This window comes from Rhodnius prolixus, unplaced genomic scaffold (genome assembly GCF_049639745.1).
Source record: "Rhodnius prolixus isolate KJV_2025 unplaced genomic scaffold, Rpr scaffold_7, whole genome shotgun sequence".
Lineage (NCBI taxonomy): Eukaryota > Metazoa > Arthropoda > Insecta > Hemiptera > Reduviidae > Rhodnius > Rhodnius prolixus.
In genome coordinates, this window is record NW_027411582.1 from 9095965 (window position 1) to 9113575 (window position 17611).

The window sequence follows — 17611 nt, forward strand, 5'->3', positions numbered from 1 at the left end:
AAATAAAACCAATTTATTTTTGCGCCCTATATAGTCAGAAATTAGCGGCAAAAAATGTAAAGAAACCAATAATGACTGAATTATTATCAGTATTACCATTTCTTTCTGGAACAAAAACGAAATTATCGTACTTAATTACGTTACTTTTTTTTTCTCGTAAACTGTACCAGATTTGATTTTTTTACTTATTTGGTTAAATATAATTAAAAAAGAAATAGTTTTGCATGAAAGCTTCAATATTCATTTCGTTTGGTACAAAAGTCCGGCTTTTTAATCCAAAATAGGATTTAGTGCAACTAATTTTTAGGTTAACTTTCCCGGCTGCTTCCAAATAATTCATGATTTTGGTTTTTTTTTTCGTTGTAATAACTAAATGAAGATTTACTGGAAATACTAGGTTGGAGGTGGTGTTCTCTGATTGGTGGTGTTGTACATGGATTTGTATCTGGGAAGTTGGAAATTCGCTTATGAATCCGGTTTCTTTTTGGTTTCTGTAGGAGAAGAAATCTTACTTTCCTGCTATTAGGGAGTCAAACGGTAAAAGACCCACAATGTAAAGCTAACCCCGGTGCTAACCCATAGACTAGAAATAATAAGCACGGCCCACCGTGGACGCCTCTTAAGGCATGCCTTCTCTAGCTTCTGGTAGCTGAGTGTGTGTGTAAACATATTCAGATATCATTTCACGAGCTTTACCAAGGTTAGGGGCTCCACTTGGTTGCTCCGTTGGAGACTTCGTCACAGTGAGGTTAGCATCACATTTTCTTTATGGTAGAAAGGTACTCCTCTTCATGTTTGCACGAGGCACTAGTATATCCGAAAAGTTGGAAGGAATAACTCCCGATTATCGGTGATCGAAAAACGGGTTAAGAAAAATACGTTCCTTTAACTCAAAAGCCAAAAACTTTGGGCAGGAGCCATCCTAGTCTGGAAAAAAAAAAAAAAGAAACTCAACACTACAAACAAGACCCAGTTACCTCTTCGTGACGCCATTAAATGCATCGAAATAAAGACAGAAATTCAATCACGAAGAGAGAAGCAGCAGAAGAGAAAGTAAATTTATATTTGCTGAAAAAATTTTAATAGAAAAAAAAAATATACTTCCGCCCGTATCCATAGTAACCTAATTTGGTAGTTGGATGGATGCTCATCGTTTTTATGAACATTAGATTCTGTTTAGGGAAGGATTAGCGTACTGGACTCCCACGCGGAGGTCCCGGGTTCAAATCCAGCTGCTGACCCTTAGTTTTTCTCTTCCTAGGAGCTTCTTACAGCTCACTGTCCGGTGATGGACAGTGTTGTCTGTAACGAGAGAACCGTTACAAAGGGTGGCCCCGGCAGTGCACTGAAAAAAAGCTCCGGGCGCCAATAACCTTAGATGTTAACGCGTCTTAAAAAAAAAAAATAATAATAATAATTAGATTCTGTTTAAATCAAAACTGTTCAAAAAGAATGACTAGCATATTTTTACGAGTACACTATGAAGGCTACGAAATGACCTGCTCCAACGAGAACAATGAACTATAGTTTCGCCCAAAAATACTAAAATATATACACAGGGTGACCAGAGTTATATGCTCCACCCACTTTTTTTTTAAACGGCGGGAAATTTCGAAAAAATAAAAAACATGTATTTAATCATTTTTAGTCTAGTTTATTTTCAGTGATTGACCCATTTTTTAAACCCCTGTATCTCGAGATACAGCATCCAACTTTTGTTTTTCAAATGGAACGTTATATTTTTTGTTGCATATTTTTTGTAGTATTTGAGCTCCTAAAAACAACGAAAATTTTTTTTTTGAAATCGGTTAGGTTTTTCAAAAGTTATGGTAATTTAAAATATGAAAAACAAACAGTTTACTGTCAAAATTACGTTATTTTTTTTAAAGAATCTATTCAAACTGGGCACAACCAACGGATAGGCAAGCCAAAACTCTGGACTCACACGCTTTACTTGTAGCAGCACTTATAGTGGCCAAGTCAAGATCTAGGTAGGCTAGAGTTATTCGACATTCAGGTTGTTTTTTCTACAAACGTTTGGTGTGGAGTTATAGGAAATCAACTAATCGGCCCATACTTCTACAGAGAGAACTTAACTGGTGAAAGGTATCCAACTTTTTTTTCAGAGACATTTTGCCAGTTCCGCTTGAAGATGTTCATCTACAACGTCGGCTAGATATGTATTTTCAACAAGATGGTTGCCCGGCGAGAGTGGTTCGAAGTTAGCTGGGCAGAAATTTCCATTAAAAGTGCGTAAAGGACTCATTGTCCCATCCAATGGCCGCCTCGATCTCCGGACTTGACCCAAATGGACTATATTTTGTGGGGATACCTAAAAAAATAAAGTGTAAAGTATCCTTAATCTCGTGGCTTCAGTCGATGATCAGAAACGTCGAATAACTCTAGCCTGCCGAGATCTTGACTTCGCTACCATAAGTGCTGCTACAAGCAAAGCATGGGAGTCCAGAGTTTTGGCTTGCCTATCTGTTGATTGTGCCCAGTTTGAATAGATTCTTTAAAAAAAATTAAGTAATTTTGACAATAAACTGAAATTTGTTTTTCATATTTTAAACCACCATAACTTTTGAAAAACCTAACCGATTTCAAAAAAAATTTTTTTTGTTGTTTTTAGGAGCTCAAATACTACAAAAAATATGCAACAAAAAATATAACGTTCCATTTGAAAAACAAAAGTCGGATGCTGTATCTCGAGATACAGGGGTTCAAAAAAATGGGTCAATCACTGAAAATAAACTAGACTAAAAATGATTAAATACGTGTTTTTTATTTTTTCGAAATTTCCCGCCGTTAAAAAAAAAAGTGGGTGGAGCATATAACTTTGGTCACCCTGTATAAAAAAGAAAGAAAAAGAAAGCATGCCTTTCTAGCATACAAGCTGAATATGCCACTGGCTAAATGATAATACAGAATAAATCGAGATAATATACAAAGAAAACAATTATCAACTAGAAAGCAATCAAACGATACAAAGAAAAAAAATTACCTTGGAATTACACAAAAAAGAAAATTACATAATGGACTCGTGCAATTATCAAAAAATAACTAAAATTATCAATAACAATTACAAATTGATTAATACACAATAAATTTCTGCAAAACATTTGGCAAATTAAATCTCTTATCTAGGCTTAAGAATGCATTCGATGATTCATATTGCAGACATGACTTTTCAAATGCTTGTACACCAATTAACTTCAATTATTCACAATTAACTTTATACCAAATTATTATTTATTAGAAATTGTTATGTAAAACAGAAAATTAAACTGTTTCTTCACAATAACCCTCAGAGTGCTAAGTTAAGAATTTTCTTTAAATTTCTTATTTTTCTTAAACTTCATGAAGACCACTAAAACATTTTCATATCTCAAAATAGAAAATCTGAAACAAAATGCAAAATTTTCCTTCCTTATTTTACAAAGTACAATAAAAGAGAATAAAATTCCTAAAAACGTAACGCAATTAATTTATTATTTATTAATTACTTAGCTATACCATTTCCTAAAAAAATAAAAATTACTAGTTCCAATTTAAACTGGATCAAAACGATGGTATAACTTCACCAAATAAGTTCATCAAAATTTTTGGAGAAAGTTTGTAAATATAAAAAGGTTGGCCTTGTTTTATTTTTTACCAACATGGATGTGGTCCTTGCTTTTTACATTTCATTTGTTGGTTAAAAGTTTACTGCTTTACCACTGATGAATACTTAATTCACAAATAAATAGGATACATTTAAATATAACGTGCAGAATTTGTAAAAAATAAAGTTTACCAAATAAACTGAATTAATACAAAAAAAAGAAGGTGAACTCAACAAATTTTTTAACATGTGAAAACATGCAAAAATAAATATTAAAATTATAAATTATTACAAACATTAAAAAAAAGAAAGAAAAATAATCTATTACAAGTTTTCCATTATTGAATAGAATTTTCTGTGCGTTAAGTGTAAATTCTATTTCCCTACAGTGAATTTAAAATTTTAAAATAATTTAAAAAAAAAAAATCATGCAGAAATGATTAGTAAGACTAAAATCAATTTTGACGTGAATACGTCTTTAAATTTGAATCATATGGTGGCAATCCAAAAAATCTGATGATAACAAAATCGGGGGATACAGTTTGGCATTATAGTTTCGAATCTATCGTCTACATCCAAAATTAAATTAGACCACTGGATAGCTAAAGGATCAAAGAATTCATTACGATAAGCGAGGAATGTGACGCATCGCGCGCGATGGAGGGGGAAGCGCCGCCATTCTGAGATAATTTTGCTGCGTATTGAGATTTGCAATTTGTATAACTTTTGACTCGGAGAAGCTACGATGTTCGTTTAAGTTTTAATCGTTAACTGTCGTCTCAATCTATCGATTGTGTATAAAACATTAGTGCAAAATAGTGACAGTTAATATAATAAGGTGTTAGAATAAAAAAAATATTATCAAAAGTATATAATGTCGGCCTATACGCATCGAAAAGCCAAATACAGAGATCGTATACGATTGGAAAGGGCTTCTCAAGAACAATCGAATGGTAAAAGTCGCAAAGCCGGTGGAGTCGCCATATATCGCAACATCAATAGCTTCACTGATTGTAATACGAGTTAACATTGACATTTCGGAAATAAAAGACGCAAAAGCTGGTGATGTCTGTCTAGTAAACGAAAAAGGCCAATGGCATCTTCAAATTCGTACTCGGGTTTGTGTATATCCATTCGGGCACAGCGTTAGCAGAAATTAAACTCCTTTATGTCACGATCGTTGTTAAAATATTCCAAAAACATCTCTAAAATTATACGCGATTACGAGCGTGATCTTACTACACCAATTATGATAGTTGGAGATTTTAATGTTGATGTCTCACAAAACCGCTCATTGTCCGGCTTCATGCTCAGCGAGTTCAATTTGTCTTATATTGAAACTTCTCCAATAACGTTAGGTAATAGCTATATTGATTTAACGTTTACCAGAAATCTCGATGTATCTTGTATGCCATTTGTGTCGTACTTTTCGTATCACAGACCTATAGTTAATAAAGTTATATTGTAACACAGTAATTATTTGTTTCCTTGATTTCATCCTAAATACATGAATAAAAATATTTTATATAAAAAATGTAACCCGCTACGTAAACGTATTTACATACAACACACGGCCGTGTCCCATGACACAGCCACAGTAGAGCTTTTTTAAAAAAATTGTTATGAAGTTCAGAAATCCCATTAATTTATTCCATTTTTTTAATTTAATTAACTTTAAAAAAAAACAAATTATAGATGGTAATTCTTTTTAAACTGCGGGCAAAGCAATTTAGCTATGAAGGGAACGTTTCTTGATGCTTTATTTTTTTGGCCTAATTGATGGGTTAATGTCATTTTATTACTTTTTTTTAATGTTTTTAAACTATTATGTGGCCAAACATCTGGCAAGATTTGAAACTATCGACTAGTTGGTAGTTGGAATTCTGGGTTTCTTAATTCTGGGTTACCCCCTCTTCTATTACCTAGCTCTGAGCCACTTTTGCTTCACTAAGAAGTCATCATTGAATTATCTGATTTTGTTTTTCGGATGACCAATTTACTTCCGGATCTGCCCAGTTCTGGTAGTTTTAGCGTTTAGTTTTGTTGTGGCACCCTATTTTAAAACTATTCTACATTATTACTGAGTAATGAAGAATTAATATAATTGGTCTATGTGTTATTCTTCAATCAATATAATTGAGGCACCACGGTAGCCGAGCGGTTAGAGGCGAGACCTGCGAAGCTAATATGTATTGTGGTACTGGTTTCGATTCCCGGTCTTTAGGCCTTGGATTTTATTTAATGGTTAATAAAAGAAATTTACAGTAAAGTATGTTTGCTAGTCGCCTCCGTCCACGACACCTAATTGGTATTTGGACGTTAAGCCCCGCCTGAAAAAATTGGCAATTACTTTACTTTTACTTTATTCTTCAATCAAGTTACGTTCAATATAACCTTTTTTTTCCCTTCGCAGCCAACAATATGTCGTATAAAGGCATCGACTATTTTTTCATCGAGCTTTAACGTCCTACCGTCGAGCAGTTGTCATGGTTCACCATCTTAAATTTGTTTCCATTCTTCTTCTGACGCTTGCTTACGTTTTAGTGCAACTGAAACTTCCAAAAAAAAAAATTAGGAGAAGTGCATACTTGAAGTCCAGCTTGTAATATGCAATCCCATCCCTCGAGCCTACGCTGGTAATGCTGATAAATCTCCGCGAGAAAAACAATCTGCATCAGGGAGACCGGGCATTGAATTAGAAAAAGCTCCGGGCGCCCATGACTTTCAATTGTTGACGCGCCGAATTGAAAAAAATAAATTGTATGCAAACATTATTTGTCGCTTATAATTTTAATTCCAGTATTACCATAATAATAATCAAAAAAATAATCTTACAAATACATAGTTGAAAAAAAGGACACTGTTAATAACAAATATTCAGGTGCTTTGATAAAAAACACATTCTCAGTGGTGAAGTTATAATTTTTTTTTGCTTAACGTACATGCGGTTTGTTTAAAACAAATAAATAACTTTCTCTAACGTTCCAGTTGTGTGTTTGTGTTTTTTTTTTTAATGATTGCCAAATAATCCAAAACAATGTTAGTGAAAAAAAGAAAAAGTGCGACCCAAAAACAATAAAACAAATAATTAAGTTTGATTGCTGTTTTAATATTAGTTTGCTGTTCTAAATATCTACTTACATTACGTCTGTACGGGGAAGGACGAGACCTAGTCCTGCTAGGCCGCTTTCGACGACGACGTGCTTTGTAGCGCGAAGGGCGCCCATACAGTTTCGAACCCCCCAGTATGTTCTGTAATTATATAAATGTATTTTATTTCTTTAGTAATGTTCTACCAACTTTTAGTACCATATTGTATTTGAGTTTTGAATTAAGACTTCTTGCAAATAGTTGCACTTATTGGTAATATTTCATGCAAGAGGAACCTCTCTTAAGGTTGTCCCGTGGCAGTATTTAAAAATAGGAAAGACGATAATCTTGAAACTAACATATTTGAAGTGATAAATACAAAAAATTCTTTAAAACCAAACATAATTTAATAAATTAAAAATAAAAATAATAAATGATATCAACACAGAAAAATTTAATCAAACTGTATTCTTTCCGAAGATAACAACCAGTTGAACGTCCGATTTTATTTGATTATTGTTATTTTTAAACAATGTCATTATTATCGATATTTTTTTTGATTAAAATTAATCAATTTATTTATTTATTTTAAAAAAAGCAGTGCCCTAATTATTATGTTCAATTTGTATGTTTAGGCAAGATTTGCTCAATAGTTTGTTTTGAAATTTAATCGATTATGATTTTCCCTTTTTTATTCTTTCCCAAGTGATTTTGTTTAATTTCTCTTTCATATAATTTGTAATGCTTTCATTTATGATTTCATACTTAATTCTCTTTCTTTCAGATTAGTACGTAAAATTGATTATTCTGGAAATATCTATAAAAAAAAATAACTTGATTATTTTTAAAGATTGTAAAAGAAAGATATAAATTCAAAATGAAGGGGAGGGAGCACTTTGGCAGGATTTGTGTTCGTCCAGGGGACACTCAAGTGTATATCTGTGCTAGAAAGCCAAGACGCAAGTGGACGGCCGTCCAAACAGTCCGGTTACCTTCCTAGTGACCTACAATTTAATCACACTAACCTGACCTTCCGTCAAATTACCTACATCTTCATGTGCTGGCTATTTTATACAATACACGCGTTTTATTTTTTTGGTTACATGTGTTTATAAATAATTCAGAACAATTTTTTGTTTTTTTGGGCTATTAAAAAGAGTACAAAAAAGATGTATAGGACTTCGGCAGGGAAGAGTGAAGTACTTCTGATTGCACAGTAGGCATTTCCTTCCTTTTTAATTTAATAGGCATTTAATAAGTTACGGAAAACGTAGCTTCTTTGTTTTTATCAATCGTTTATCATTTAAAGTCAAATTATGTGACGTAACATCTTAGCAAATGTAATCTTTATTGGGAAGAAGCTTAAGCCTGCACAAGAATCGACCAATCAGTTTGAAGTCCTCCTAAGAATTACTGGACTTAAATTAAAAAAGCTTGGAGTTTGAGGTTACCATAATTGCGAGTTTTCCTTTCACACAGAAATGGTCAAAAAAATGGTGTTCGACTTTTTATTCAGCAATCGCGTCACCAAAAACAAAAAAGAACTTACGTTTATACTATACAACCGACTGATGCTATCCTGTTCTCCGTTGATTGGCCCTTGATAGTCGATTCCCCAAGAGGATAGTTCATTAGTTGTTGGATCTGCTTTATGGATGATTTCAGCTCCTGGTGGAGGATAATCGTATTCATGGCTTGGTGGAGGTATGTATATAGTGGGCGCTGGATGATGGTGATGATGCGCCACCTGTAAATGAATAAATCGATTAATCAAGAGAGATAAAATTAAGTGCTTCCTTGTCAAGGTTTACTGAGCGAATGAAGATAATGTTTTTTTTCTTACAATAAAAAGAAAAACTATGTTAATCAGATGAGAAAAGAAGTACTGATCTCAGGGACTACAATATTGGCGAGGCAAAATGATACAGGCCACAAAGATCTGAATTCATACAGGATCTGAATGATCTATTTACCCTTGCAACCAAGTTAATGTCGACACAAGGACAACATCAAGATAAGCTAGACATAGTTACTATCTTGAAAGTATTCATGCAAAGTGATACCATTACATCCACTTGGACTAAACTTCTCGCAATAGACCGTTAACTGCGTAAACTAGTATTTTGCTCGCTTACTTCATTTTCCTTCTAATCTGATTAAAACTTGAGCAAGAGCGTCCCTCGTTAATCCTAGGATCACCACAGAGAAGAACAAGCAGGAAGCTAGCTGTACAAAGGAAATGCATAAATCAAATTTAATTCTAACAATAACAGACGCATATTGCACAGACGCTGTAATGAGAGATATTGTCATGGTGATGTCATTTTCACAGCATCACCGGCTAAACCACTAAACTATTTTCCAGTGAAAACGCCATATTGGACATCAACAATGAAATCAAATACTTTCCATTATAGCGGTAATAGAAAGTAAAAAAACTGTTTTGACGATCCCCTAGCCTCAGGTCAGGTAATTACGCTGTCGTCTTCATTTTACCTACCTTGCCGAGAGTTTTCTTTTTCTTTTCAACTTCGTGACCGTTTAATCAACAATTTTTCTTGGTTATTCAATTAGATAATTTACGAGGTTGGCCATTTAAAGTCATTTTAATCAATACTCTTTAAAATTACACTTACATTTTGTCTCTGTTTCAAGAACGTCAGTAATAATTGAAAAACCTCTTTGACCATAATTAGCCCTTCCGGTTAACCAGAATTTCCTTAGATTTTGTAACTACTAGCTCTGTCTAAAAAGTATCCGACCTTTATTTTTCCCTCGCAAAATAAAGACGATAGTGCGGCGCCACTGTACTCAGTAAAGGAAGACACCTTCATGCGCATGTGTGAATTTGTCACCGCCTTCCAGCGCGTCAGTCGCTGCCTGTGGGTCGCTGAGTGGAGTGCTACTCAACGTGTTCGTCGCATTACCGATTCTCCGACTTCCGGATCCGATTCTCTCAAGATGACTGAACGTGTTGAGCAAAGGCATTGCATCAAATTTTGTCAAAAGCTTGGTGATTCTCAAAGCGAAACAATTCGTAAGATTCAGCAAGTGTTGTTTGGAGACGAAGCGATGGGCGTAACACAAATTAAGGAGTGGTTCAACCGCTTCAGAATAGCCTCACATCAGCGGAGAGTGACCAAGTTGTTGTCGCCGGAACAATAAGACCTCCGTTTTGAAGTTGCACTAACTCCAACCTCTTGGGCTATCTCCCGCACGGTCAAGCGACGATCTGCCATCACCAAATTTCGCACAGTCTCAACAACGGCTGCACTCCGAGCAGTCTGGGGCTGCCAGAACGCTGGTCACTATCCGTTGATGTGCGGCCATTTTTGAAACGGTTCTTAATTTGTGTTACACCGCTTCGTCTCCAAACACCAGCTGAATCTTACGAATTGTTTCGCTTTGAGAATCACCAAGCTTTTGGCAAAATTTGATATTTCAGTCATCTTGAGAGAATCGGTAATGCGACGTACACGTTGTGTAGCACCTCACTCAGCGACCCACAGGCAGCGACTGACGCGCTGGAAGGCGGTGACAAAATTCACACATGCGCATGAAGGTGTCTTCCTTTACTGAGTACAGTGGCTCCGCGCTATCGTCTTTGTTTTGCGAGGGAAAATAAAGGTCGGATACTTTTTAGACAGACCTCGTATTTTATTTAAATACACTCCCATTAGGGAGGAAGTACTGCGATCAGGTAGTCTTTTGATTTAAAGTCTTCACCGGAAATATACGAATCAGATCCTTTTTTAAAAAATTAGACTATATGAGTTTGTATAATCTGCCTTTATGTGGGGTTTATTTTCTCGAAGCTGCCTCTAGAAACTTTTGGATGAGAACTTCTCACTATAGTTATTGTACTTTTGATGGAACCAAACGTAATCAACAAAGAGACTATTCTGGGTCATTTGAGTTTATAACAGAAAGGTTGCATCAGTCCAAAAAGACTATATCTTATAGCGTAAACTTGTTCCAAAAAGACTACTTGTCTAGCCGCCTAACAAAAGAAACTGTGAAAAACGGAATCTCCTCTAAATGGGACAAAATAATTTTTTTTAAAGAAAATTTAGACCGGATCTACAGTGGTCATTTCTATTGAACTCTAACGTTCCACAATGTCCATTGTATTGTACCAATAATTAAAACTTCCACATTAAACAGGAAATGGACAATTTTTGGTGTGAACACTTACACAACTTTCACTTACCACAGATTGCGCTATAACAGCCTTTCTTGATATTTAGTATTTTTACTTAAAAGATAACTGACTTTAATATTATACATGTTCAACCATAACAAAAAAATAAAGGTGCGGTTAAAGTAAGCGTGATGTCACTAAACGTGACTCTCACTAAAAACAATTGTTTAAAGTAAAAGAATAAAAAAGTATGAAGTCATGTCTTTTGTTTCTGTAAGGAATGGAAGGATCGTGGGTGGCTATTTCGCGGCAGAATGGGTTAGGATGGCAGTCTGGTGTGGAGAGGAGTTTCAGTTTCAGGATAAAGGAGTGTGCGGGGATTATGGAAGCTATCACCTCGAGTGAGTTGATTTCAGTAGTCGTTGAGTGTCTTGAGAAATTTGTTCTGTTTTGTCTAGAGCTTTTTTCTTGGAGGTTTACTACCTCTTTGTAGAGGAGGAGTTTGTTCTGAACAGACATCTTCGTCAGAGTAAAGGGAAAAGTAGTCTTTAAGTCGGTTTACCCGGAGTACAGTTTCTCCTGAACATGAGTAGAGATCAATTTGTTAGCCAAGTTCAACCGAGGTTACTTGACGTGGTTAGATCTCATAATCTGAGTATTGACAAGTTTAATTATTTATTGTTCATTACTTTTTGGTGACTGATTCATAGTTTCAATAGGATACAACAAAATAATTGCCATTTCAGTCGTGATACATTTATTATGCCGCGAGCTTTCCGACCTAGGGGCTAGGTCATCTTCAGGGCTAGTTTACAAAGTAATATTTTTACATTATAGGGTTGGTTGTGTCTTCTGTCTTGTCTGTTCATGGACTGAGTGTGATCGGTCTGTGTGTGGTATGTGTTAGGTTGTCACAGATTAAAAGACCGTAAAATTCGATCTATAGTGACAGTAAGTTTTGTTATAGTTTATTTAAATGTTTCATTCTTTGCCAGTTCTTTATTGCTGGTCTGTTAATAATAGTTTGATAGTGCATGAAATATGCAAATTCTTTAAATTTACTCTAGCCTTAATGAAATATCATTCTCTTGCAAGGTCTTTAGAGTAGTATGTTTGTTAAAAAAAAAAAAAACTAATATCATGTGTCTTCAGAGTCCAAAGGGGTCATCCATTAGTGTACTGCGAGCAATAGTGGACAGTGCCAGGCGCATTCCGCTAACCATAACATAGTAGAAGTTCGAAACCGGTTCGAGACATGACCTAGAAATTGCAAAATAAGACGGCGAACAGACCGTTTACTAGCGTCACTGTTTTAAACTTTCAAAAAAAAAAATAAAACTCATTATCTCATAAACTAGAAATTAAAAATAAACCAGAACATAATTAAAAAATTTATTTTACCATAACTATATTAGATTAGAAGAAAGAATTTCTGCCTTCCGGTTAGATCAATTCACTTGTTTTACTTTTTGTGATCGTGTCAGTTTATGGGAGGAGAATAGTATTAAAAATTAAAATTGAAAAAATTTTAACCTTATATTAACCAAAGAGGAGGTTTCAAAAATTTGTAACTGTTGTTATTTAAGTTATATCTGCTATCTATGAACCCTTAACGTTATTAAAAATATTAAACAAAATACATTCCGGAAAAACACATTTGCTTGGTTAATGGATCTTCTTCAAAATTTTAAATTGCAGCGTAGATGGTGAAACCGTACATTGTACTGAATAGCTACTTTAGTGGTGGTGGGGAGCAAAATTTTGTAATTCCTGAGCGGTTATATGATAAGGGCATTAAAATAAATTTTAATCTAACCTTCTAACCTTAGTACCTCTATTTACACCTTCGCTGACGACACTGCCATTCTTTCCACACACTCTGACCCTATCCTCGCAGTACGCTCACTACAGTCCCACCTTCACTCAATAGAACCTTGGCTGGAAAACTGGAGTATAAAAATTAACCCAACTAAGTCTAAATACAGTCTTCACACTCAAACGTCAAACTCCACCACCTGTCTTCTTACATCAATACACCTATCCCACCAGCCGACCATGTGCGGTACCTTGGAATGTACCTAGACAAGAGACTTACCTGGAACCCCCCGTACGAGACTTAAACGTACCGAACTAAACAAACGGGTACAAACTTCTAGCCAGACTACTCGACAAACGCTCAAAATTCTCACTACAGAACAAACGACGACTCTATACAGTTCTTCTCACACCAATATGGGACTTACGGACTCGAACTTTACGGAACAGCTAAAAAATCAAACATCAATAGATTGTAAACACTCTAATCCAAAATACTCCGCCGCCATAGTAGACGCTCCATTCTATGTTAGCAACCACACACAATCCATACAGATCTCCAAATTCCACTCATCTCCGAACTTGCCAAAATCCGATATAAAAATTTTCATCAAAAACTCTCATTTCATCCCCCAATCCTTTAGCTGCAAACTTGTCTTCAACTACGCTAACCTCCAATCCTCGAAGACGACTGAGGCGTCGTTGGCCCCGTGACCTACTGGGTGACTAATGGCGGCCATCACTGGATGACCGTCATTCACGTCTGCCACGTTATTTGTTTGTATACACTTATCTTATTTACTTATTGAACCCTGTAGGTACAGGTGTAAATTTCAATAAAAGGATATTTAAAAAAATCTAACGCAAGAAAAGACTGTAATTATTGTTACTCCGGTAAGAAGAAAGCCCAACGAATGCAGAACCAAAGAAGACAACAAGAATAGCAGACTGAATACCAAGTCTTCAGACTCGGATCAAAGACATCCAAGATTCACAGAAGTCTGAACGAATTGAACCATAGTCTTAATGGGAACCAGCCTAAACTCCCCTCTCCTGCGACAGTCTATTCCTACTCAAGAGCCTAAATCATAAGAATGTCCCCAGTGTGGATGGAACCAACCAGCTGTCTGAGAGAGATTCGTAAAACGACTCCAAAGCATCTCACTTACGGGAGTTTCCAAACTGTCGGCGAGATTTAATTTTCGAGTGCCCGTGGGTTACGTGAACCCACCTACCCACACACAGAGAACGAGGAGAAGAGAAAGGAAAGAGAGAGTAACCAATTTGTTAAACCACCCAGCGGTAAAACAGTCCAATTACTTTACTTTCTTCTAACATGGAGTAAGACAATATAAAAATAGGTCATTTCTATGGTAGTTCTCCAATTTGCACCAAAACTCAACTTAATCACCGTCAAATACAGAAAAAATATTCTGGAACAATTAATTTTAAACTAGGAAACGCAGATTATCATTTTGGTTTAAATTTTCCATGTCTCTCCGTGGCCATCTCATTCCTTAATATTTACTGTTGAAGAATATTATGGTGCTCATGAAATCGTTTCATTGATGAATAAATGCAGCAAAGTACTATTATTGCCAAAAAGGAGGCTTACCTGGTGATGATGGTGCAGATGGTATTTGGTGTGTTGATGATGGTAATAGGCGCACAGTTTGAAGAGATGGGCCAGCGCCGGAAACAGAAACAACAGCACTTTAAGTAGAATTTTCTTGGCCGTGGTCACGCCTACTAACAATGGCAGCAAGAAGATTAACTTCATCTTCACCATCTTTATTATCAGCATGGCCGCCATGAAACTGGACATCAGCCTCTTCTTAAACAACTGTTCTGTAAACATGATTTCATTGTGATTAGCATTTTCACAGTTCTCTAACCTGGGACATAAGGCTGAAGATGCTTAAAAACAGAGAAGAAAACAGAAAATTTCTAAATATCGGAAAAATATACTTACTACTGTGCATAGAATTCAGCTTATTTCCAAAACACTACATTACCTCATAGTAAAGAACCTCACAAATTACTTGGAGTTCTGTAAGTTGGAAGCTGCTAGTTGGCTGCTAGTTCTGTTAGTTGCTAACCAAAGAAAGAATATGGAATTATTCAATCACACCATTTTAATAAATAGCAGAATCATTAAGTTAAAATTTCTACTCCATCTTTTTATGAGAATCGTAACGAAGAATTCAGGTTAAAAAGATTTATGTTAATGATTCAAAATATAGGTCAAACCAACAAGTCCAAAAAACAAAAACAAATAAACAAAAAACCGTACATAAGTGAAGGTTATCTTTGGATAGGTTAACCTATTTAATGTTACGTTACAGGAAGAGCTAAGCGGGAAAAGAAATTAATATAGTTTAGAGAAAGTTCGACACTTTTGTATTAATGGACAGTAAGAGGAAGGCTTCTTTTTTCGACAAACAGGAAAGTAAACTAACAACTTGAGTAGTTTTTATAAAGTAGACGGGGCATCTAACTTAAAAGTTTGCAGGCTGAAGTTTTAGTTTAGTGCTACAGAACGCAGCACCTGTACTGAGTACAGTAACTCTCTCCCATGACCAAGGCACATGACCGTGCATATGACCTTGACCTGATATTGACACCTCGTCATTACTATAGTCTGCTGGATGTTTCATTTCTTTAAAATGTTTTTGTTTTTTTTTTGTGAACTACGTACAGAGCTTGAAGGATGAGTCACAAAACTTATATAGACTTTCTCCTACTTAACATTCTGGCTTGGTAAGCCCACTTGGAATAGTCATACACAAAACACAATGTAGAAGCTACCAGCTGAAAAAAAAAGGGGATTTTTTAGAAACGCGCTTCAAGATCCTTCTTACATCAAGGGAGCCTCAAATATCAGGATAAAGAAACAGTCATAAATTTTTATCTTTATTTTTAAATGAAGTAAATATAATTTTATACCTCCTTTACAAAATTAAGTACATATAACGGTTGATTAAACGACAAAAGGTAAACAAATCAGCAAGTACCCAACATTTTATTTAATACTTCAGCTCAAAATTACAGTTTTATAGAAACGTTCGAAAAAACGCGCTATAAGTAACAATGATAACAGTGAACAGTAGAAGTAAATGAGTGGAGAAGTTACCCAGTGGTAATACTCCAAAACATTGTATGGTTAGTCACTCTCTTCACTTGAGAGGAGATCACGAGGCCACTGTCTTTTAAGACGATTCTTGTCCGGGTTATCAGGAAGAGTTCTAGAAGAAAGATTTTGAGCTAGAGGATTTATATGAGATTGCAGGTTGAAGTGGAGTTTTCTGTATCGTGTTTTCAGCGACTTGTGCGATAAAAGGAATGTTAAGATCAGTGTGTATAGTGCAGGTTGGGAGACATAAAATGGAGCGTTTACGATAGTTCGAAGTATTTTAGATTGAAGCGATTGAATCCTTTGGAGATTGGTTGAACACCACAGCTCTATTCCATACGCCCAGATGGGTTTTAAAATAGAAGTATAAATCGGTCTTTTGTTGTCCAGAGAGAGTTTTGATCTGTCGTCTGAATAGTGTGGGGGGTACATGTATTTAATTGTCATTTTATTACAATTGATATTATTTTAAGTACTAGTAATTTGACTGCATTAAATTTTCATTTTGTTTACAATTTATTTAGACGTCACAGACCCTTTATGCTGGCCATTTTCAAATACAAAAAATTTGCTCAGTAAAGGATAGCACCCATTTAACTTAGATTGATTGAGATAAAAGGTATTAAACTACTCAAGCACATGTTTTGTTTTTTTTTAACAAAAATGCTAATGAAAAATAATTATTATTATGACGTTAATTAATTTCAGCATCCATTACTGTTTTAGCATCTGATTATAGTTTTCTTATATTGTACCTTACTGAAACCTTAACCCTCAATTTCGCCCCCTCTTCCAATGTTCAAATTTTATGAAATTTAGCTCAAATATAGGGGGGGGGAACTTCCATCGGCTTTTGGATGGCTTAGGTTTTGTACAAAATTTACTTCTTCGTATTAAGTTTATCCACTATATCTCGGGATTGGGAAATCGTAGAAATTTCAAATTTGATATTTCATTAAAGTGCCACCAGAGGAAGCGACAGTCAATTTTTAGTCAAAATAGCTTCACCGGAAGTACCACTTTACTGAATAGATTTTTCACTATTTTAAGTAATTTCCAAAAACTGCTCGTTCGATTTTCTTCAAATTTGGCACAATTATAGCTCACAAATAGTTCTATATTATTATTCGATAAGGGCACTTTTGGGGAGGAGCAGGTGGGTCTGTCCGGTAGAAGGCCAGTTCGCTGTAATATAATATATGTTAGGCTACTCTTTAGTGAATAAATATTTTGTATATGACAATGGCCCAGCATAAGGGTCAGTGACCTCAAATAAATTCACACTTCTGGGTTATGCAAGTTAAACTTTTTCGAACTCATGAGACCACTTAACCGGATGTTTTTTTAGCGAAAACTCAAAATAACAACTGTGCACAATACCTACTTTCTTTTCAACTAGATACAATAGAAAGTGATAAATGAATAACAATGACAATAATAATAATTAATAAATGACACTTAAAAATTAATGACTTAAAAGCCATATCATTTTAGAATATAAAACATTAAGAAATTATAATCACAATATTTAATTAATGATTGCAATGAACAATGTCAATTGTTTAAACTGACAATGACAGCTGGTGCTGTTAATGATGGAATCTTCATGTTTAATATTAGATTATTGACCTAGATACCTACTTTTTATTTAAATATTCCTTTAATTGTGGATAGCATTTATTTTCCACAATATGACCACATTATTATTATTTAAATAAATCAAATAAAAAGCTAGAAAATTCTCTAAACGACTTTCTAACGATTAAAATTTCATAAATCTAATTGGAGGGAAGCCTACCCTTCTTTTTCTTTCCCTGAAAGCCCCTTA

The 17611-nt window shown here is 35.0% G+C and overlaps 1 protein-coding gene across 4 annotated transcripts in view; it reads right to left on the reverse strand.

Moving 5' to 3' along the window:
• LOC141446896 (uncharacterized) overlaps window positions 1-17611 on the reverse strand; it is a 57061-nt gene that overhangs the window by 17232 nt on the left and 22218 nt on the right. The window contains exons 1-5 of one of the 4 annotated variants that reach the window (XM_074113838.1): window positions 14823-15188; window positions 14623-14744; window positions 14266-14498; window positions 8244-8441; window positions 6746-6856 (exon numbers count right to left, since the gene is read on the reverse strand). In XM_074113838.1, the coding sequence (XP_073969939.1) occupies window positions 6746-6856; window positions 8244-8441; window positions 14266-14498; window positions 14623-14632 (552 nt within the window). In that variant the 5' untranslated portion in view covers window positions 14633-14744; window positions 14823-15188. Of the gene's footprint in view, window positions 1-6745; window positions 6857-8243; window positions 8442-14265; window positions 14499-14622; window positions 15189-17611 lie in introns of those variants that run through there. The other 3 variants (XM_074113837.1, XM_074113835.1, XM_074113836.1) reach the window with 3 other exon arrangements.